Here is a 23574-nt window from a genome sequence, read left to right as displayed (position 1 = left end):
AAGTGCAGAACAAGTATTGTGTGGCACCAGTAACAGTGCCTGTTATGGGGTAAGGCAGTTTTTTAAATGGTTGTGTTCACAGTCACAAGCTGTTTTTGAAATGCTATTGTTACAAATAGGGATGGTGCAAGAAATTCAATTTAGTTCGCGTTTACAGCAAATCTATCAAATTCGCACTTTCCAAAACAATGTAAGAACTGAAGCACACCCATTCTTCAAAATTCGCAGTTATCCAAATGTTGTGATGCAGTTCTTCAGCTGAACAATGTTTACAAAAATGCATATATTAGCAGAAAATGAGCTTACAAATGAATATATTAGTGAAAATAACTTACAAAAATGCATTACATTAGGAGAAATTGCTTGCAAAAAAAGTGTACATTAGTACATTAGTCAAAACTGCATATAAAAATGTGTTGAGTAGGAGAAATTTGCCCTAAAATGCTGAATAATTTTCATGAGGATTTTTTTAAAAAAAATGCAGATATTTGCAGAAATGTGAAGAACTGAATTTAAGATTGGAAAAATGAGAATCAGAGAGAACCAAAATTGACAGATCCTTCCATCCCTAGTGGCAAATTATATGTGGAATGCAGGGAATGTTGTTCATGAAAAAATGAGTCAAAAGCCTTTTGGGGTTCACCAAACTGGTTTCACAGGTCTTTTTACTACGACTACTGTAACTTTATAGTCTTGGCATGAAGCTTAGGTTGCAATCCTATGCTCACTTATCTGGGAATGATGCAACATCCATGGCATTCGAGGCGGGGGGGGAACGTGGCCAGTAGGAGCAGTCACCAAAAGCAGCTCTCCTGTCACCACTGTTACAGAGGGCAACAAAAAAATAGGTAAAGAAAATGCACAAAAACAAACCCACTGAAAATTAGTGTAAGTATTGGAATGAATGTAACATTATTGAATAAATACCACCAGTAATATTGTTTCAAATACTGTATATGACAAAATGAAATAAGACTAATACTGAAAAGGACTTTCATATTGAAAGAGGGGTGCAGGGAAATGTGTACAAAGCTAGCTCATGTCTGCCCCAGGATAGCAAAATCATTTTTAATCTCACTCTCTTCCCTACTAGAGATGTGCATTCATGTTAAGAGGGAGAGATGGCAAAAGAAGTAAGTGTACTCCCATGCATTTTGCATTTACTTTAATGTAAAAAGGGGTGGAATGAATCTGGCAATATATTTTTTCATGTTTCACAGTTTTCTGGTCCACTCTGCAGGAAATGTGGCAGATATGACACCATGAGGGTGTAGTATAATGCCTGAAAATTTCATGCCATTTGAATGGAAAACACCTAAAGTATATACAGCCAAACTCAGGGAGGGTCCCCATGGAAAATAAAGGGTTTACAGAATGTCGCCCTCTTTTCAATTGCCCTTAGAATGGCCACTTTTCTCTAATCTCCCTGAAATTTGGCAAGCATGAAGCCCTAGAGGAGGAGTATAATGCCATTTAGATGGAAAACACCCAAGTTACAGGTAGAGATGTCCTAGAATTCCACCCAATTTGGATTTGGTAACAAATTTTCCATTAATCTGCTTATCATTGTGGATTGGATTTTTATGTAGCAATTTTCCATGGTTATTTTTGAAAAAGGATTCTTTGAAAAAAATCTGCCTGTAAAATATGAATATTGAGAATGATAATTTTATCACTAGTTTGTCCTGTCCAACTTCATTGGATTCAGATTCAGACTCACTGGTGTATTTTTCTCCATTATGTTTAATGTGGAACTTCAGACTAGAGCATTTAATGGATCATCTTACGGGTTACACAGGATTCTGCATCTCTACACAGCATAACTAGGCATGACTACTAAAACCTAAGATGTTGTCACAGCAATTAGACCCCCCCCAAACCCTGAAGTAGGTTCAGGGTGGGCTTTTTCTACTTGCATGGGGAAGGTGTCACAGAATGGGAATGTGAAGCAAGCAAGCGCTCCTCCTCATTGGACAAGTGGGGGCCATCTGAGCCTACCAGCACAACTGTCTGCACATCCAGGGTGACAGCAGCAGCACCTCATCGAGATCCTCCTCCTGTAGAGAAGGTGTGCGGAGTGGTGGCAGCTTGGGCAAGGGGGGGTGGAGCAGAGGAGAAGGGGCTGGCTCCTGGTCAGCCAGCATTGCTTTTGTTGTAGAGCCAAGGGGGAGGGGCTGTCACTGTCAAAAGTGCTGAAGCCTCTCCCGGGTCCCATTCTATTTCTTATTCTTCCTAATCATGTCAGGAATGCTCCACTGAGCTCATGACAATTTCCTTTCATTTATCAATGTTTCCTTTCAACATACTGATATTAATATCAATATTCTTCGCGAGGGAAAAAACTGATTGGTAAAAGCACCAGCTAGTAGACAAAGAACGAATTCAAATTGATACCAGTTTATTAGGTTGATAACTGGCACAGGCCAATGGATCCCATCCCTAGTTATAGGCAACTGAACATAGGCTAGTTCTCCATTGGAATCAACAGAAAAATTAAAACAAACATCAAATGAAAACAAGGAGAGAGACAATGGAACAAAACAGAAGAATGTGACCTCAATAGCAAAAACAAAATGAAAGTTTTCATTGCAAACCCCTGTTGTAGTTTACTTTCTTCCAGATTTCAAGACACAAACAGACCTAGTCCAAGCCTTCAGGTTTTAAGGATGTAAGAGATGGTGCTGATTATTTATTGCTGCAGATTTGTGTTAAAGTATATTTGATTCTAGGTTGTTTCACTGTATATTTTATTCTATATTGCACATACCATGTTGTTTCCTGCCCTGGGTTCCTGTCTTTGAGCAAGGGCAGAGTAAAACAACTATGTAAGAAATAAATAAACAAACAAGCAATCCCATTCTTTTGCACATTGCAAGCCTACCTGTTATATAGAAGGATATCTGGCTTCCATATCTGGCCATCGGGAAAACGGACATTTTTCACTCCAGGATATTCTGACATATTCCACTGTAAATAGTAGTCTGTCCAATACTTGAAAATTAAAAACAAATGTGCATAGGTTAGTTGAATTTTCCATTAGTAGCAGTTCAGATGTATGGCACAGTCTTCCTCAGATAAAGGCGATACACTCACAAAATGATTATTTCCTTGCAAAAGAAAACTCTTTGTAAAGTGTACATTTAGCCACCATGGGAGTGGGGGACAATGGAAAGCATTAAAAATACATTTTAGGTCACCCAGTTGCACACAGCAGCCAATAAAAGAAATGCCAAGTTTGTGACTTATAGTTCTTTCCACCTCAAGCATAAAATTGGAATATTGTATAGATATATTTTAAAGGTCCACACAGGAACACAGGAAACTGCCTTATAAAGTCAGACCACTGAACCATCTAGCTCATTTTATCTGTTGCATCCTTCTATATGTTGTTGGACTACAGTTCCCATGAGCCCCAACCAGCGTGGCCCATGGTCAGGAATGCTGGGAGTGGTAGTCTGTCAGGAGCACCCACTGGAGCAACTCCCCTCTCAAGGTCTCAACCCAAAAGTCAGCTGCAGAGATGAGCCAAACATACGAAGTAAGGCTGAGCAAGGCAGCCCCACTGGAAAAGAAGAGACAGACAGCCAACCAGAGGATAAAGGCATGTCAGGTGGCACATTTAGAGGGTGTTCCAAGCAGGGAGGGAGCAAGGACAGAGCAGGAAAAGCAAAGAGTAATGAGCTTGGCTGTGTGCAAGCCTTGCTACAGCAACTGGGGACATAGCATGGAAGGAAGAAAAAGGCAGTGATTCTGGGGCTAGCCACCCCAATGGCGAGTCAATGAGGGAAAAGGTTGAGTGAAGGAAGGGGGAGGATGCTGTGACGATCCCACCTTTGGCTCCAGCTGTCAGGTTCCCACCTGCTTGTGGCTACCGCCTTTCACTAGGCACCACCTCAGGACACCACCAGTCAGGATTGTCATTTTTATTTTTTATCACTCCGCTCTAGCACAGATCTCTCAAGATCTTGCTGCTAGGCAGCAACACCAGCCACTCCCTGTAAACAATACTGCTAGGGACTTCGCCTTAGTCTCCCTGTGGCTTGTTACTTTGTGCCTGGGTGCCCTTGCTGTCCACAACCCCCCTGTATCTTTCTCTATAAAGCACACAATCCTGGGTTGCTCTGGATACTTGACGATGTTACACTTTCTTCGTTCACCGCTGCCACCATTAGACACAGTTTCCCTTCATAGAATCATAGAATCATAGAGTTGGAAGGGGCCTTGTAGGCCATCGAGTCCAACCCCCTGCTCTCAGCAGGAAATCCACAGCTAGAGCATCTCCCACAGATAGCTGTCCAGCCTCTGCTTGAAGATATCCAGCGAAGGGGATCCCACCACCTCCCTAGGCAGTTGGTTCCATTGCCGAACTGCCCTTACTGTCAAGAAGTTCCTTCTAATGTCCAATCTGAATCTACGCTCCTGCAACTTAAAACCATTAGACCTAGTCCTACCCTCTGGGGCAGCAGAGAACAAATCTGTACCCTCCTCTATGTGACAGCCCTTCAGGTACTTAAAGAGTGCAATCATGTCACCCCTCAGCCTTCTCTTCACCAGACTGAACATGCCAAGTTCCTTCAACCTTTCCTCATAAGACTTGTTCTCCATACTGGCTATCATCCTCGTCGCCCTCTTCTGGACCCGCTCTAACTTGTCTATATCTTTCTTAAAATGAGGCGCCCAGAACTGAACACAGTATTCCAGATGAGGCCTGACCAATGCAGAATATAGTGGGACTATTACTTCCCTCGACCTGGAAACTATAGCTCTGTTTATGCATCCCAAAACCGCGTTTGCCTTTTTTGCCGCAGCATCACACTGCTGGGTCATGTTCAACTTGTGATCCACTACAATTCCAAGGTCCTTCTCACACGCACTACTGCTAAGCCGGGTATTTCCCATCCTGTACCCGTGCATTTTGTTTTTGTGGCCTAAATGCAGAATCCTGCATTTGTCTTTATTGAACGTCATTTTATTAATTTCAGCCCAATTTTCTAGTCTATCCAGGTCCCTTTGGATTTTATTCCAGTCTTCCATTGTGTTAGCTATCCCTCCCAGTTTCATATCATCCGCAAACTTCATAAGGCTTCCCTCCACCCCATTGTCTAAATCATTGATAAAAATGTTGAAGAGTATCGGCCCCAGGACAGAACCTTGTGGCACTCCACTCGAGACCTCCTTCCAGTCCGAAGCAGAGCCACTGATGACCACTCTTCAGTCTTGGTAATTACCCTGCCCTCCCTTCTGGTCTGTATATCCCCAGCCAAGATCAGGCTTTTGGTAAACCAATAAAAGTATTTATTTGATAACACTAGAAAATAACAAGATTACTTTAGGAATGTTTAACAAGCATATGGTTTCATGTAGTGTCACTCTTATGTTTCCAGTTATATATATTCTGTCCAAATATCAGCCTAATAGAATCCAAACCTCCCTCAGAACCCTGTCAACTCAATCCCAACTGCCTCCCACTTCAACTCCTTTCCAATCACTCTCCTCTCAACTCCCCCCAACAACCTCCCTAACTCATCTCATCCTCTCATTTATACCTTCAGCCATTCAAACCCTCAGCCAATAATCATCCAACATTCTCCCACATTCTAGCCCATGTACTCGCCCCTCTTACTCAATTCACTTACCATATATCCCTATATAAACCCAAACTTGCCATATTTACAGTTTTTAACATATAAGGACATCACAGATGCTTACACACCTGATGGTAGAGGGATTCATGGGGAAGCAAGAGGGCTTAAATAAGCCTATTTCAGTAATACTCTGGAGATGCGCTCTAAATGGATCTGAGGAAGAGCTCTCCAGGTTTTTCTGAAGGCAAGAATGCCCTGGAGCTCTGAAGACCCTGGGATCCACAGTGGGACAGTGGAAGTTCTCACACAGTTCAAAATTATTTGGAGAGCATAAGGTTGGAGAAAGCTGAACTGGTCTACTTTGACTGGCAGTGGCTCAAACAATGATCTTCCCCAGCCCTATCTGGATCTTTTGCAATGCAAACCACTGAGCTACAGCATCCACAAGTCCAATTACATCTCTCTTTAGAGCCATAACTTGAGTGGTTCCTTTTAGATGAAAATGATTAGACTGAAATAACCTATTAGAAACCCATTTAGGTTGGATGGCCAACGGTCCTTCTGCTGATAAGAAACATGAGCAAATTCTACTCTCCAAAGGGACAAGGCAGGCTTATTACTGGAAAAAAATGTCTGTAATGAAGAAGAAAAAAAATGCAATTCTGTTCACATTGCCCTTTCATTTTTTAAAAAATAGTCCTTTAGGGCCAGCTGGTGAGAGATTCATGCATACTATATGTGTAAACCATGGGTAAGGAACCCCAGGCCATGGGGGTTAAATATGGCCTTCCAGACCTCTATCTGGCCTTTGGGACTCTCCCCAGACCACAACTCCCCAGCCATATCCCCACTCCTCAGGCCACACCCCTAACCAGTGCGGCTTCCAGTGTTTTTGTCTGCCTCTAATGTGCCCTTGAACTCTAATAATGCCTCTTGCTTGCCTGAACAATGCAGTGATTACAAGGAGCCAACATGGATTTATGAAGAAAACCTGCCAAACTAATCTTATCTTGTTTTTTTGATCGGGTAACCTCCCTTGTAGATTGCGGGAATGCTGTGGACATTCTGCTTCCTGACTCCTAGCAGAGCAGAGCAGAGCAGAGGGAGCTGTCTCAGTTGATCTACATGTGAGGACATATAAGTAAGCCAGCTTTCAGAGGGCGAGTGAACAGAGTGAGCGAACAGGCACAGCAAACAGGAGTTTGACAAAGGAGTTCGAGATGGGAGGTCAAGGGGGAGGTCCATAAAAGAAAACAACCCCAAACAAATTACTAATTCTCTTTGTACAGTGCCCCGCATACCAGTGGGACTCTCATGTTTACCCTGAAGTAGAACAGGACAAAGCACAGGCCACTCCAAAACATGTACTTAGAAAGAAACAAAAGGTAGAACAGAGTATGAATGGGAGGGATACTCCAGTGGTTGTGACCTGCAAGGTGTGTGCCATGTTTGTTTTCTTGCCTGAGAACAACATGGTGTACACGTGCAACAAGTGCAAGCTCATGGCACTGTTGGAAGAAAAGGTGAGAGGCCTGGAATGGCGGGTGGCCACACTGAGGACTATAAGAGAAGATGAAGAGTTCTTAGATGGAACACTGGAACAGCAGCAAAGAGAAGTGGTGGAAGAGCAACAGCATGTGGTAGCAGAAGAGGAGACTGCTTTGGAGAGGAGCAACAAAGTGGAGGAAACTCCGTGGGAAAGGTGACAGTTAAGAGCAGAAGAGCTAGAAGACACCCTTCACCAGTGGAGCTATGGAACCACTTTCAACCACTTGAGGATGAGACTGGAGGACAGCCTGTGGTGGAAGAATTACAGGAGACCCTGTGCGACAGTGAGCAAGAGGCTGAAGCTCAATCAAGCAGGGGCAATGAAACCACACCCCACAACAAGAAGAGAAGAGTACTAGTAGTGGGAGACTCCCTACTGCGTGGGATCGAAACCCAAGTATGCCAAGAAGATCCATGGACTTGCCAGATATGTTGACTACCAGGAGGACAGGTTAGAGATGTGATGGAAGAGTTGCCATCACTCACAAGCCCACAAACAGGTATCCCTTTCTTCTCATCCATGTGGGAACAAATGACACTGCCAAATGGAGCTATGAAGAAATCACATCAGACTTTGAAGCTCTGGGAAGGAAACTCAGGACTTGGGGGCCCAGATAGTTTTTTCATTCATCCTTCCAGTACTTAGGAGTAGAAAGGAAAGAAAAATACTCCATGTGAATGAATGGCTACCAAGGTGGTGCAGGTGTGAGAGATTTGGATTCTGGGACCATGGGCTATGGTTCCTGGAAGATGGTCTGCTAGCAAGCGATGGGTTGCATCTCACAAGGACTGGGAAGAATCTGTTTGGCCACAGCATGGAGAAGTTCATCAGGAGGGCTTTAAACTGAATCCTAAGGGGGAGGGAGACGTAAACTTGGTGGTAACGACTGATGAAGGCTTGTGTACAATAACGGGACCAGAGAGATCAGCTCTAATATGGCCAAGTAAGAGTCCTCAGAAAAATGTAGTAAAGAAGCGAAGCCATGAAACACAAGGTCTTCGATGTCTGTATACTAATGCACAGAGCATGGGAAACAAGCAGGACGAACTCGAACTCTTAATACAGGAGGGCAATTATGACTTGATAGGTATAACTGGAACTCAGTGGGATGACTCCCATGACTGGAATTCAGCAATTGAAGGATATAACTTTTGGAATAGGCAAATATTGCATGTTCACTTTAAGGGATATTTGGGAAAATATTCCATGTACCTGTTTACCATGATGTAACTTCCTTATGGGTGGGGTTAGTTACCTGATTTCCTCCTCCTTTGTCCTGGGGATTCTTTGAATAATCTCCATTGCTGATCTTCTACCACTGGGATGAGGCCGCATGGCAGATGCTGTCTCCTGAGAGCAACACTATAAAAACTAAGATGGACTGAGACTTCTATTTTACTTTTCATCTAAGCTAGAGCCTATGTTTCTGAACATATGAAGAGGTCGTAAATGTTCTTTATCTTTTACCTAAGAAGATTGTGTCTGTTGTTATTTGTCTAGAAAGGTGGCCTAGTTACATTCTCACTCTGCTGCTTGTACTTTTATATCTCTGCTAAGAAATAGTACCACCAAACATAGTTCCTATTTCAGTTTGTATTTTTAAAATACCAAACAACAACTTGTTCAAAAAGAACAGAAGGAATAAAAAGGGAGGTGGAGTCACCCAATACGTTAAAAATATATATCCCTGCACAGAAATACAGGCAGATGAGCTTGGTAGCTCCACCGAGAGTATCTGCATTAAAATTAATGGGGCAAGTAATAAAAGAAATGTGGTGCTTGGAGTCTACTACCGACCACCCAATCAAGGAGAAGACAAGAATGTAACTTTTGAAAAGCAAACTGCCAATGTTTTCAGGAGGCATGATGTAGTAGTTATGGGGTTTTTCAATTATTCCGATATCTGTTGGGAGACAAACTCTGCTAAACACGGCCCCTCCAAGAAATTTCTGACTTGTGTTGCAGATAACTTCCTCCTACAGAAAGTGGAGGAAGCAACCAGAGGATCAGCTATCCTGGACTTGATTCTAACCAAGAGAGATGATTTGGTGGATGAAGTGGCAGTTACAGGAACTGTGGGGGAAAGTGACCACACCATATTTGAATTCTTGATTTTAACAGAAGGAAAAGCTGAGAGTAGCCATACGCGTACCCTGGACTTCAGGAAAGCTGATCTTAATAAACTCAGAACAATTGTGAGTACAGTTCCATGGCAAGCCACCCTAATGAGAAAAGGAGTCAAAGATGGGTGGGAGTTTCTAAAAAAGGAAATTCTAAATGCACAATGGCAAGCAATTCTAACAAGGAAAAAAGGGGGAAAACAGCAGAAGAAGCCAATGTGGTTTCACAAAAGGCTTAGATATGTCCTGAAAACAAAAAAGGACACACACAGGAAGTGGAAAGAAGGCCAGGCCACAAAGGAAGAGTACAGGCAGGTATCACGGAATTGCAGGGATGGTGTCAGAAAGGCTAAAGCTGAGAATGAGCTGAGGTTAGCGAGGGATGCTAAAAGCAACAAAAAAGCTTTCTTCACGTATGTCCATAGTAAAAGAGAGAGAAAAGAAACGATGGCACAGCTACTCAATGAGGATGGCAAAATGATAACAGATGACAAAGAAAAGGCAGAAGTCCTCAATTTCTACTTTGGCTCAGTCTTCTCCCAAAAAAGGATCTGTGACCCTTCCATGAAACATGAAGTAGAAGGGGCAGGACTGGAGCTTGAGGTTGATAGACAAATGGCCAAGGAATACCTAATCACTTTGAACGAGTTCAAATTGGTAGGGCCCGATAAACTGCATCCTAGAGTATTGAAGGAACTGGCTGAAGAACTCTCAGAACCGCTCTCTATTATCTTTGCGAAATCATGGACAACTGGTGAAGTGCGAGATGACTGGAGGAGAGCTAATGTCCCTATCTTCAAAAAGGGCAAGAAGGAGGAACCGGGGAATTACAGACCAGTCAGCCTAACATCAATCCCTGGAAAAACTCTGGAGCAGATTATAAAGCAGTCAATCTGTAAGCACCTTGAAAGCAATGCAGTGATTACTAGGAGCCAACATGGATTTATGAAGAACAAATCCTGCCAAACTAATCTCATCTCATTTTTTGATCGGTTAACCTCCCTAGTAGACTGTGGGAATGCTGTGGACATAATATATCTCGACTTCAGCAAAGATGGATCCACAGTTGGCTCCGGAATAGTACTCAAAGAGTGATTATCAATGGTTCCTTCTCAAACTGGGCGGAAGTAATGAGTGGAGTACCACAGGGCTCGGCCCTAGGCCCAGTGCTCTTTAACATTTTTATTAATGACTTGGATGGGGAGGTACAAAGCATGCTTATCAGATTTGCAGATGATACAAAATTGGGGGTACAGCACAGAAACAAAATGCAAAAGAACCTTGATAGTCTGGAGCATTGAGCTGAAAACAACAGAATGAAATTAAACAAGGATAAATGCAAAGTTCTACACCTAGGAAAAAGAAACCAAATGCACAGTTATAAGATGGGGGATACTTGGCTCAGCAATATGACATGTGAGAAGGATCTTGGAATTATCATTGATCACAAGCTAAATATGAGCCAACAGTGTGATGTCGCTACAAAGAAGGCAAATGCTATATTAGGCTGCATTAACAGAAGTGCAGTTTCCAAATCACGTGAAGTATTAGTTCCCCTCTGTTCAGCACTGGTTAGGCCTCATCTTGAATACTGCATCCAGTTCCAGTCTCCGCACTTCAAGAAGGATGCAGACAAACTGGAACAGGTTCAGAGGAGGGCAACAAGGATGATCAGGGGACTGGAAACAAAGTCCAATTAGGATAGACTGAAAGAACTGGGCATGTTTAGTCTGGAGAAGAGAAGACTAAGGGGAGATATGATAGCACTCTTCAAGTACATGAAAGGTTGTCACACAGAGGAGAGCTGGAATCTCTTCTCGATCGTCCCAAAGGGCATGACACACAGAATAATGGGCTCATTATTCCTGAACATCAGGAAAAGGTTCCTCACTGTTAGAGCCATACAACACTGGAACCAATTACCTAGAGTGGTAGTGGGCTCTCCAACACTGGAGGCATTCAAGAGGTAGCTGGACAGCCATCTGTCGGGAATGCTTTGATTTGGATTCCTTCATTGAGCAGGAGGTTCGACTTGATGATCTTATAGGCCCCTTCTGACTCTGCTATTCTATGCTTCTATGAATGGAGGATAGTGTGTGTGTACATATGTAGAAGCTAGCCTACTGTCGAAAGCAAAATTTGCTTCCATTGCTTTGCCCCCTGTTGCCTCTGGCCCCACCCACCACTGACATGTGGCCCCTGGAAGCTTCCCCAGAAGGGAATGTGGCCCTTGCCTTAAAGAAGGTTTCCCAAGTCTGGCAGAAACCACTTAATAATGCATGAGGAATTACTCACACAGCATATAATTTACTCATGGAATCCACTGCCACAAAATGTATTGATGGCCATTGACTAAAATGGCTTTAAAAGTCCACGGGGCTGCCCTTTAGGCCTGGCATGCACACTTTGCCTCAGTGCTAGACCCGGGTGCACATGTTGGCTTCACATACCCAATGCTTACTTAGAAGGGAGGGATAATTTTCTCCCTATCCTTGGCTGCGGAACCAGAGAATGTGGCTGTCAAGAATAGCTAACTTTGGTCAAGCTGAAATGGGCCACCAGAGAGGATTCTGGGAGCCCATGATTACCTAGGACTCCCTACGGAGGGAGATCCGCAGCTCAGGGTTAGACAAGCAATTTGCAACCTGGGCAGGGGGATGTAACTGATCCCTAGCTATTATTCCTTATCAGCTTCCTGGGATTAGAAGTCAGGAAGAGGGGTGTGTAGATCAGAACCCCTGCTGAGACAGGATGGTTTCCTTATCTCCAAAGGCTTCAAAGGAGTAGACCCGCAGAGGTGGGAGATGACTGTTTGCTTTCCCCCCTCTTTGGTGACTGTTAAAGTCCATAAAAAAGGAAGGAAAAACTTCCAAGGGATTCCCTCTTTCCATCTACCTCAACTCGCTGACATACAACAGAGAAAGCCGTTTGGGAACCCTGCTGTTCTACTGGAGGAATAGGGTCTACTCTATTGTAAGTATAGGATCTTAACTTAGAAGACTTTTGTTGTATTCTTTTGTCTGTATTGAACCTCTCCCCTTTGTGGGTGATTATCTTTAAGGAAACAAACCGCTGCTCTCTTTTGTAAATACCAACTCATTTACATTTGAATAAATTCTCTTTATAAGTGTTGTGTATTGGATTGGAACTGAGGGTTCTAAATCTAGTCCTTTGACTGCTGAACGCTACTGTTACTGTTAGTTAATGAGGGTTAATCCCTTGGAATTCACATTGGACTCTGAGGTCCCTTCCCTCAGAGAAAGAAACCTAGCCAGAAGGGTGGTGGCAGTTACTACGGAAGTAATTACTCCTAAAAGAGGGAAAGTTTGCCTGGGAAACAGCGGCCCAAAGGAGTGAGACTGTTCTCAGAAGCAAAGAGAACTAAGGACAAGGGACCCCAGGGGAACAAGTCTTTGACAGTGGCTGTTTACATGCCCAAGGCAGTGGAGGGATGCTTCCTTCATATATGTTAAACCCACCTGCCCATCAATACATATAAGATCTTTGGATGAACATGAGGACTGTTCCTAACTGTTGGAGCAGTATGACAATGGAGCCAATGACCAAGGGAGGTGGTGGGCAACACTGGAGGCATTCAAGAAGCAGCTGAACAGGGATGTTTCAAATTGGATTCCTGCACTGAGCACGGGGTTGGACTAGATGGCCTTATTGGCCCGACTGTACGGTTCTATGATTCTATGCAGAAGTCAGAGGTTTCTACAGACAGACTTCTCTGTCCAGGCAAGCACGAGGCCTTATCACAGTTTAAGGGCATGTTCCATTCAGGCAAGAGCATTTGAACAAGGTGTACAGCAGGGACAGGGAGGGGCATGGCCTGTGGAGAGTCCTGAGGGCCAGATAGAGAGGTCTGGAGGGCTGCATATGGCCCCTGAACCTAAGGCTCCCCAACCCTGCCCTAAACCTTTCCAAGGTTGTTGCACCTTCACATTCTGTTTATTTTCATTGCAGCCTCGTCAGCTGGCAACCTCAAGTGAGGTGGACAGAGAAGCACAGTGGGCTGAAGAGCGCCTATTGATTTACGCTAACCCAGCAGCTTCTGCACAATGTTAAGCAGAGAACAACTCAGGCAGGTTCTTTCCTATAATTTCAATCATTAGTTTTACCTTCAGAAAGTCACACATTTCCCCAGAATGATTGTTTTGCTCTGCCCATTGTATGAAATCCTCATTATCTGGAAGACTGACCTCTTGTCTGGCTCCTGCCTGACCATCAGCTCAACTCTGTGTTACATTTTTCTCCTTTAATTTGTACTGAGCTATTCTTTTGCAACTCGGCATGCTATTTACAACACTGTCAAACCATTAAATGATCAAAGTGGTGCTCCACTGTGCCCTTTAGCTCTACAGATGTCAATTGCTGGAGGTAGACTTAAGTCAGGATTCCCAGCAATTTGCTATTGTCTTTCCCAGTGCTGATAATACCAATAATTGTGTCCTTAATTAAACTGCCTGGGTTGTTCAAGGACCACCTTTGCAAGCAGATGAATTGTTTTCCGTATCTTCTTTTTTAAATGTAACAATAATAAAAGACAGCCTTCTTAAACGTCAATTGTTGTTATGGTAGGAACAAACTGTACTCACTGTTACTTTTCTCTTTTTTTCCCCTGGGATTGCTAAAACTGTTTCCCACTTTTTGGCAATTTTTGGCTCCATGTGAATTTTTTTTTATATAAGATTACTTTGCCCTCATTTGCCCTCTCTCACCCTCAGGTATGCTATCATATAGCCAAATTTGATTTCCTATCTCATGTTGTGATCTCATCCCACTCACCACTAGGGTGTAAGATGGAATCGTTTTTCTTTCCACCCTGTATTCATTGCATGCAGCATTGTTTCCATTCCACTGCAGTTCATCTTCCTCCAAAAATTACATGATTTGTCTCGCTGTCCACTGTGGTGACATTATGTAACTTACATACTTTACATAACTAATTATATAAATTATACAATGATGTTGTCATTTCATTATTCCACCCTGTTCATTTCTGTGTGAAGGAAACACAGTCCCGATAGGGGGAAATGAAATGTTACATATCTATCTATCTATCTATCTATCTATCTATCTATCTATCTATCTATCTATCTATCTATCTATCTATCTATCTATCTATCTATCTATCTATCTATCTATCTATCTATCTATCTATCTATATCTATCTATCCATCCATTCATTCATTCATTCATTCATTCATTTGATTTATATCCCGCCCTTCCTCCCAGTAGGAGCCCAGGGCTCATTTCAGTCATTTGTGGACTGAAAATAGCAACAACAGCAAATACCGATTGTATTCACTGGATTGATTTCTGTTCCAGACATAGGATGAATAAGCAAACACTGGCAATTTTTGCTCTTGTTTCCATTTCCATCCAAATGCTCCAACCTCCCTACTAACAACATGATCCCTGATTCGGTGGTGGAATCACCATTGTGACTAATCCAGGAAGGAGCAGCTGTCCCAGGAAATAAATTGGCCATACAGATTGCCAGCAGGAATGCAACACGGAGACAGAGGAACAGGAACCAGTGGTACAGAGTGAGGAGGCATGAGGCTTGATTCCAAGCCCGTCTCACTCCACCTGCTCCCCATGAAACCCACACCAACAAGGGAGTTCCATGTGTGCATCAGCGGTCTAAGCTCAGGAAAGCTTAAAACAGGATTTTGGCAGATTTATAGAGAGAATGTGAAATCAAAAAGAAAAAATAGGAGCATATGTAGCACTTACTCGTGGAGAATTCTGGATCAGAGCCAATGTGTGTGATAAATAATCATGAAAATCAACTTCCTTAATTAATCCATTGTGTAGACCTTTTTATTTTTAAAGAACTGAACACCAGTCCTTACATTTACTGCAATTTTGGGGACCTTCAACACTTAATATGTTTCAGAAGCTCTGGCCACAGTGCCAACATCTTCACTTATGACAAATGGAATTAACATCCCCTCTCAGGGTTGTTAGTTTTTTTTGTTTTTGAAGAGGAGATATCAGTTGTGAATGCAGCTGACAAGTTAAGATTAGTGTTCAAAAGAATGGCAACAGATCACATCCGTAAATACATAAATACGTAAATCCGTAAATAACACCTTCAGGATAAATCTTCATTCTGAAAGTGAAACCATCTGGATTGAGTGGCAATTGGATCAAGGATTGGGAGACAGTATCTGTCTGCATCTGAATTCTCTTTGCACCCTTTCAGACAAAAATTAGTTAAAATAAGGGCGCAAGGTTTATTGCAATAGTTACTGTCACATTGTTATTTTTTCTATATTAGATAATTTATTTTCTTTATTGAACAGATGTACCTAAGAGAACAATGTCCAAAGTGGTTAAAATTGTATCATAAGAACAAAATTAGCACTGAAGTATTAACATCACATATGGACATCAATCCTTGTTGTGAGGATAATATGTAGGGTGGCCATGTATACCACTTTGAGCTTCTTGAAGGAAAGGTAGATTATAAACAAAAAGTATGTCACACTGTGTTCAGTGAGGCTTCCTCCTTAACAGGTGCGTTTAGGATTGCAGCCTAAAGCATAATCTAAGCTACATTTAAGTACTACAGTAGAGCAACGCCAAGTTACAACAGAATCCAAACCCAAGATTAGGGATGGGTGAGAAATTTGATTCAGTTTGCATTTGAAGCTGAATCTATCAAATTTGCACTTTCCGAAACAATATGAGAACCAAAACACAGCTATCTTTCAAAATTAGAACTCATTCAAATTGTGCAACGTTGTCTGCCAACCAAACAGCATGTACAAAAATGCAGATGTTAAGGGAAAATATGCATAAATATGCATGAAAACAACATAAAATGCATTATATGACAAGAAATTGCTTGCAAAAATGTGCACATTAGTGCCTAAAATGCTGGGGAATTTTCATGAGGATTTTTTTTTTTAATCACAAATTGCAGCAAAAATGTGGAGAACTGAATTTAAGATTGGAAAAATTAGAAATTGAGGGAACCGAAATTGACAGATCTTTCCATCCCTACCCAAGAAATACAGGAATGAGTGAGTTTGGAATAGGTGGGTCTTTGGCTGTTCTGGCGTAACTCTCTAAATCTGGCAGAGCCAGGACTCTGTTGGCTCAGCCAGGGCTCAATCTGTAGAATGTAAGCCAGCAGAACTGACTCTGCTGTAGGTCCCTAGAAAGGGACATTCCTAGGGCATGGTGGGATGGCACAAGGAGAGACTTATACCTAGCAACGGGGGAGACATTCGATTTGGTTCACAGTTAAAGCCAAATGTATCAAATTCACACTTTCTAAAACAATATAAAGACTGAAACAGACATCCATGAAAACTTGCACATCCAAATTTTGCCATGCAGTTAATGTTTATAAAAATGGATACTTTAGGCGGGATCGTGAATTAATAATAATAATAATAATAACATACTATGCATTTACAAACTCAAATAGTTCAGATTATAGCACATTTAGTGCATCCAACATTAACATGTTAAAGCCTACCTATGTGTTATTTGTGTTGGCCTACATGTTAGAAGAGAAGGAGCATGGTGGGCCTGCCCAGGGAGGACTTTCCATAAGGTTGAGGGCACCATCAAAAAGACACCATCCTTCAAATCTAGCTGCCATATCTCTTATGGTAACTGGGCAATGGGCAGGGCCTCTGAAACAGATCTTCAGTCACAGGCAGGTTCACATGGAGAATTGGCTGGCTAGTTCAAACCAAGGTGTGCAGTTCCTGGCTTGTCTGCTCACAGCCTACCAGTAGCAGCAAGTGGCAGGGCAGAGCTGTCCTCCCAACAATGGCCTTTCTGCTGCTTACCTGGATGGAGCAAAACAACTATAAGGTTGGATTTCTGCGGTTGCACCAGTAGGACCAATATGATGGCCTTGCTGGTGGAACTGTGCTATTGCAACCTTGTTTGTGCCCTACTCCAGCCCCATTCAAGCAGGCAGCAATGATGCAGGTCTCAGGAGGCCTGTTCTGTGCCTCCCCACCATGACTTGAGCCACTGCTACAGTGTACTTTGATGTACAGTGTACTTTCCTTTCACTGGCTTGTCACTTTCACTAGCTAGTGTGGCTGTGGATGTTCCCGAGGTCTCCTGCAAGGCTTTGGCCAGGTCAGTCACTCTGCTCCTTCCTTTAATGTTCTGCACAATCCCTGCTGTCACCACCTACTAAGTTATAGAGAGCAGTAGGACTCTCCCTCTATATGCCTAGTTGAGTATATCTGCAACAAGACATATGGGGTGAGATATTCTAAGCTAAGAATCCACACAGACCAGAACACATACCACCACTGTGAGAATAAGAGGCTATATTCAGTTACTGTGCCCTACCAGTACATGGATTTCCACTTGTGCACAGTAGTATAGTGGCAAATTCAGAAGTGCAGGGTCCCTTCATGATGGTCACACCATGTCCCGTCACAGCCCCCCCACTTTTCCCACTTCCCCTCCCTTGGTCTCCACACTCCTCTACAACAGATGTCTCTAGGAGTCAATCAGCATGAAAGGGGAGGCTGTGTGTTAGCTATTGAGAATAGCCTTCTCAGTGACTAACTCACCTCCTTTCACTCTGATTGGCTTCAATCAGCATGAAAGGACAAAAATTCTTCTCAGTGGCTAACACAGTCCCCTTTCAAGATGACTAGCTCATATATAGGAACCTGCCTGAGAGCCTGCTCCCAAAGAAGTAAGGGGTCTCTGACGCCCTGTAACCCCAGACAACCACAGCTCTGCTTGTGCAATGGGACTTCCCCCCTCTCCTTCCCCAGATCTGCTCCAAAGGGTTTGGGGGACTCCTAGAAGAGATTTAAGGGGTGCACAAGAGGAAGAGAGGGGGAGAACATTTCATTGTTTGCACAAGAAGAAATCAAATTCCAATCACATGAGCAGTAGAGTCAGACTACACTTATTGGCCCTGACCCCTCAGTCATGTCCCTGATGGACCAGCCCTGCCACCTTCCACACATTGGTTGGGAAGGTCTGGAGCTGGGTAGACTACTTCAAATCCCAGATCATACAGGTAACCTTCCCCTGTTGAGTAGGGTCTCTACTTCAAACCTCCACATTCCAATGTATGGAGAGTTGTGAGGTCAGGCCAATGAGGATGCAATGGAGGGAGGGAGGCTAGCAAGTGGACTCCACTCTCCCCCTAATCTCCTGCCTACACACTCCATGAACTTCTGCAAGACCACACCAGTTCATCTAGTCAATTTTAGACACCTTACTGCCCCAGGCACAATCTTTATTAGATTCTGAATAAGAAGAGTACTTCAAAATTAGGCAATGATCATTTTAATTCTGCCTCTTGTCTGCCTCTGTGGTGATTGCTTTGCATTTTGTGTTTTTATTGCAAGTGCTCTCAAATATTGTGTTCAACCCTAAGTCTGGATAGATAAAATTATAGTCAAGCTGTTTTTACAGCCCTAAGGCACGGCTGAGAAATCAGTAGGCCTCCAGAGGTTGTTGGAGGACAACTCCCATTATCCTTGACCATCGGCCACTATTAGTTTGGTGTTGATGGAAGTAGCTAGCAGCTGGCATGGACTAAAAATCAACACGGTTTTTTAAACACTCACTTCTAGTAGTCATGTTTAGGCAATATTTGACAGCTGGTCTACAGCAGTCGTCAGTATTTGACAAGATCTGACAGATGATATAGTGACATACTCAGCATCTCTAACTGCATTTGACAGCTGGCGTGCAGCAGCAATTAATATTTAACAGTATCTGATGGGCATTTTACAATGGAAATGAGTCAATTTTTATTAACAGAATGCATTCACTAAACCATTCACAACAGGCAACGACTGGGTTTGCCACACTCTGTTAGTTTTTGAGGCACCACAGGTTGTTTTTACTGTAGATCATCTACTTTGCATACAGAAGGCCCTAGTTTCAGTCCTTGGCACCTACAGGTAGAGCTGGGAAAAGACTCTCCTGTCTGAAAACCTGGATAGCCACTGCCAGTCAGTGTAGACAAAACTGGGTAGATGGACCATTGGTCTGGCTCTGTATATGATGGTTTCCTATGTTCCTATGGCTTCATTTTCCATGATGTAATGCACATTTATTTAAACAGGGAAAGTTGTAGTTCAGTGGTAGAGCATCGGTTTTGCCTGCAAAAGGTCTCAGGTCAATCCCCAGTGGCATCTCCATGTAGGGCTGGGAATGTCCCCTGCCTGAAATCCTAGAGAGCCTCTGCCACTCAGTAGACCATACTGAGCTGGATAGACCAATAAGTCTGATTTAGCATACGGCAGCTTCCTACGATTCTAATACCTCTCCAAGTAAACTTCTGAGCTTTAATACTCACCATGTGCAGCCAAATGTTGGTGGTTAAAACTTGATTCTTTTCATCCTGCCAAGAAAGGAAAAGAAAGGAACAAATCAACATTGGGGTTTTTTTTAAAAAAAGTACCTGAAATGAAGAGTTAATGAAAGATCTTCTCTCACCTATGACTTTTACGTAACTTCACACTCAAAATCAAAGGAGTCTACTTGAAATGCATATAGTTTCTTTATTTTACCTTGCATTAACCTATTTCAGAAATAGGCTACTGGTGAATATGAATATGAACAGTCCAGATGATCCAATGCATCAGACTGTATGCCCCGTGACAGCTCATCTAGATTCTAGGGATGGGTAGACTTCAGGCTGGTCAGATCCACTTTGTTCTTTACTAGAACCCCAAGATCTATGAGAGTCAGGCAGTCATGGCTGGTGCCATTGGAACTGGTGGGGCAGAAGATAGGGAGACAGACAGAGGCAACTAATTCTAGTTTTGTTCCCATCCTTCTCCCTGCTAGTCCTACAATGGCGACACTGAGGACGATGAACCATTGGTCTGACTCTATATCTCATGGTTTCCTATGGCAACACTGAGACTAAAGAGGTAGAAGCTCACAACCAGAGCCACCCCTTGGGCTAGTTGTTAAGTAGGAAAGCAGGCAAATGGAGGCTGATGTTGGTGGGGCAGTGCCCCATTTGTCATAATGGACAAGCCAACATTGGAGTCAGGTACAAAAAAAGCACACTATTAGAATTAAAGGCTATTCTGTGCATATTCTGAACCTAGGACTTTGTTTTGCAGCACCTGAACTTAACTGAGCTCACAGTCCTTTGACACAAAAATGTCAATTCTTGGGTAGCTTTCTACATTTCAGCATCCTAATTATGGTGGGAAAGGTTCTTTTGCTGTTAAGAAATTTGGGAGTCAGAAAACTCTTGCTGATCCACTGCAAATCACCCCAAGATTCCAATCTGCCTTCTGCCCACTCACCCCTCTAAAGCAGTTATCAGCTGAACTCATAGACTAGAAGCAGCCAGCATGGTGCTCTCGAGAAGTTCCTGGACTGCAGTTCCCATCACCCTTGACCATTAACCATGTTGGCTAAGGCTTTTGTGAGTTGGAGTCCAACAGCCTCTACAGAGGATCATGTTGGCTGCCCGTGCCCTAGGCTGCTTTCTGATATTCCAAACATTAGCTCCCCAGCAATTGAATCCACACAATCCAGGATAAATTAGGGATATTTGCACATATTCAGTGAACACAAGACATGAAATGGTGATGCTCACCCACCATGTCATCTAACGCTGCTGTATGTACTGGACACACACCCCTGGCAGATGTACACTTAGCATTTATAGAAATAAAGATGGATAAATGAGTCTATTTCTGATCCATATCACTTCCACGTGCATTCACTCATAGATCCATTCCAACACATTTCTGCATGAATGTGATTATTAAAAAGGCACATTTCGCATTTAAACATTTATTTAAATATGTATTTCAATTTTCCCCCTCAAAATACACATTTTTTAAAATATACATTTCTTTTGGAGGCATGAACTGCATTGAATCATTCAAGAAGTCAAGAACGAGTGGATAACTAAGTACAAATTTACACATTAGTCCAGAAGCTGTGGATCAAGTTGGTTCAAAGCAGAATTCACAAAGATCAAAATCTTCAAGCATTCCTAATTTAAAAGGTGGGTGTCCCTTGTCGTGAAAAACAGGCTGAAAGATACGTTGATGTCACCCTTTCCAGGCTAAAAAATCATCATATGGGACAACTTTTGGTTCAATCTTAGCCTCACCACTTACTTATCAGGACTAACCCAGAACTAGAACCAGAGCCAAATAAGTCATCATCAGAGGAATTCCCTATCACCAGCCCCAGCACACATGGAGATCAATTGAAGGCAAGACACCCTGACAAAAACCCATAAGACCCAAGAAGAGCCCATCCAGCGTTCTGACCTCACAGTACCTAACCAGATGCCTTTGTGAAGCCTACAAACAGGACATGAATGCAGTAGCTCTCCCTCACTTGGGTTCTCCAGCAATGGGTATTATTCAAGACATACTGCCTCTGATGCAGAAGACAATATAAAGGCATCATGGCTAGTAGCCATTGATAGACTTATGTTCCTCCATGAATTTGTTCAATCCTGCTTTAAAGCTATCTAAAAGTGATGAACGTCACTACATCTTGTGGTAGTGAATTCCCTAGTTTAACTAAGCACTGAAAAGAAGCATTGCTTTTTGGATGTCCTGAATCTCTCACCCTTCAGCATCATTGGATGAGTATAGATTCTAGTATTATGAGAGAGGGAAAAGAGATTCTCCCTACCAACTTCCTCCATTCCATACATAATTTCATGCACCTCTAGTATGCCCGCCGCCATTCACATCTCTTCTAAACTAGATAGCCCCCAATGTTGTAACTTTTTTTTCTGGAGGTGTTGTTCCAGTTCCCGAGATCACCTCACTCAGGAAATCTGCAGTCACATTATACTACACACACACACACACACCATGACCCTCCAGAATCACCACAGGGAGCAAAGAGGGAGTAGTAATTACCGTTACAATTACAATTGCTGTGAAAGTAACTGATTACTTTTCCTCCAAAGTAATCGCTACAATTACATTTCAGTTACTTTAAAAAAACCACCTACAAGGTACTGGCCTTGGCTGCTGCACATCTAAGTAGCCTAAAACAACATTAAAAATAAACACACACATACAGAGGTAGTAGAATAATTCTTTTTATTCATAAGATAGCAATGGTGGTCTCTCCGCTGGTAAGGGTGGTGGGGAGGGAGGCTGAGGCCACTACTCAGATCTTTGCATGTCAAACCAAGTGCAACCCCCCCACTCAGCCAGCCAGCATAGTCTCTCTCACTTAACCACCTCCCAGACCCTGCCCTGCCACCAACTAAGGGACACTCACTCAAGCAAACATTTTCCCCTGAGATGCAAAAAAGTTAAAACACTGCAAATGCAGCACAGTAGCCAGAGAGGGTGGTGGAGGCCACTTTGTGTGCCAAGTGCAAACACAGTATTCTCTCTCTCTCTCTCTCTCTCTCTCACTCACTCACTCACTCACTCACTCACTCACACACACATACAAACAAACACACACACACACACAGTCATCTTTCACCTCCACAGTTCTTTATCTCCATTCTGCTGCTGCCTCCTTCTTTCTCCTCCTTTATCCATGTTCTTGACCTCCGGATCCTTTTCCCCTCCACTCCATTCTTCACCACCACTATCTCTTTTTAAAATAATTGTTTTCTCCACTCCACCCCATCTCACTCTCCACCTCCTCCCTCATTGCCTCCTACCCATCCACAGAGCATGAGGAAAGAGAGACACTGCACAGAAACCCAGTTTGAGGCACATGATTTTCATCCACAAATCAGAGGAGCAGAAGACTTCCCCTGCTCCCCCCCCCAAGTAATGCCCAAAAGTAATTCTGGAAACGTTACAATTACTCCACAAAAGTAGTAAAATTACTCCTAGTTCTATTACAATCAAAATGTAAAGGAATTACCCACTCATTACTCAAAAAAGTAATGAATTACAAGTAATTTGTTACTTGTAACTAGTTACTTCCAAGCTCTGCACAAGAGCCATATGTTTCACTAAGGAGAAGGAACCATGAACTTGAAGTGTCATCTGGATCAGGATCCAACTTTTGCTCCAGGAAGAAGTGGGATGACAAAGCCAATGCATGTCCCATTATTTGCTTCCTGGCTGCTGCTGATGCAACATAACCTTGTGGTCAGCTCCCAGTTCTGTTCTTAATTGGTTGGACAGTTCCTTTGCTGCTGCTTCAGAACATTTACCACAAACTTGCTCTTTGCCTGGCTGCAGAAATCCTCTTTAACATAGGGGATCCAAGTTACACAGTACTGGTGGCAAAAAATAGGACAACTACTGACCCATCTGCACCTGCAAAGGCTTCCATATGCTCTTCTACACTCCAGCATCTGCCCATGTATACATTTGTATACCTG

The 23574-nt window shown here is 42.9% G+C and overlaps 1 protein-coding gene across 1 annotated transcript in view; it reads right to left on the bottom strand.

Annotated features, from left to right (window-relative positions):
* Positions 1–23574, bottom strand: part of CHRFAM7A (CHRNA7 (exons 5-10) and FAM7A (exons A-E) fusion) — a 162740-nt gene that overhangs the window by 62306 nt on the left and 76860 nt on the right. Inside the window, exons 3-4 of the mRNA XM_061594988.1 lie at positions 19576–19620; positions 2882–2991 (exon numbers count right to left, since the gene is read on the bottom strand). Of these exons, the coding sequence (XP_061450972.1) occupies positions 2882–2991; positions 19576–19620 (155 nt within the window). The remainder of the gene's footprint in view (positions 1–2881; positions 2992–19575; positions 19621–23574) is intronic.

This window comes from Rhineura floridana, chromosome 14 (genome assembly GCF_030035675.1).
Source record: "Rhineura floridana isolate rRhiFlo1 chromosome 14, rRhiFlo1.hap2, whole genome shotgun sequence".
Taxonomy (NCBI): Eukaryota; Metazoa; Chordata; class Lepidosauria; order Squamata; family Rhineuridae; genus Rhineura; species Rhineura floridana.
This window is presented reverse-complemented; position numbering and strand designations above follow the sequence as displayed.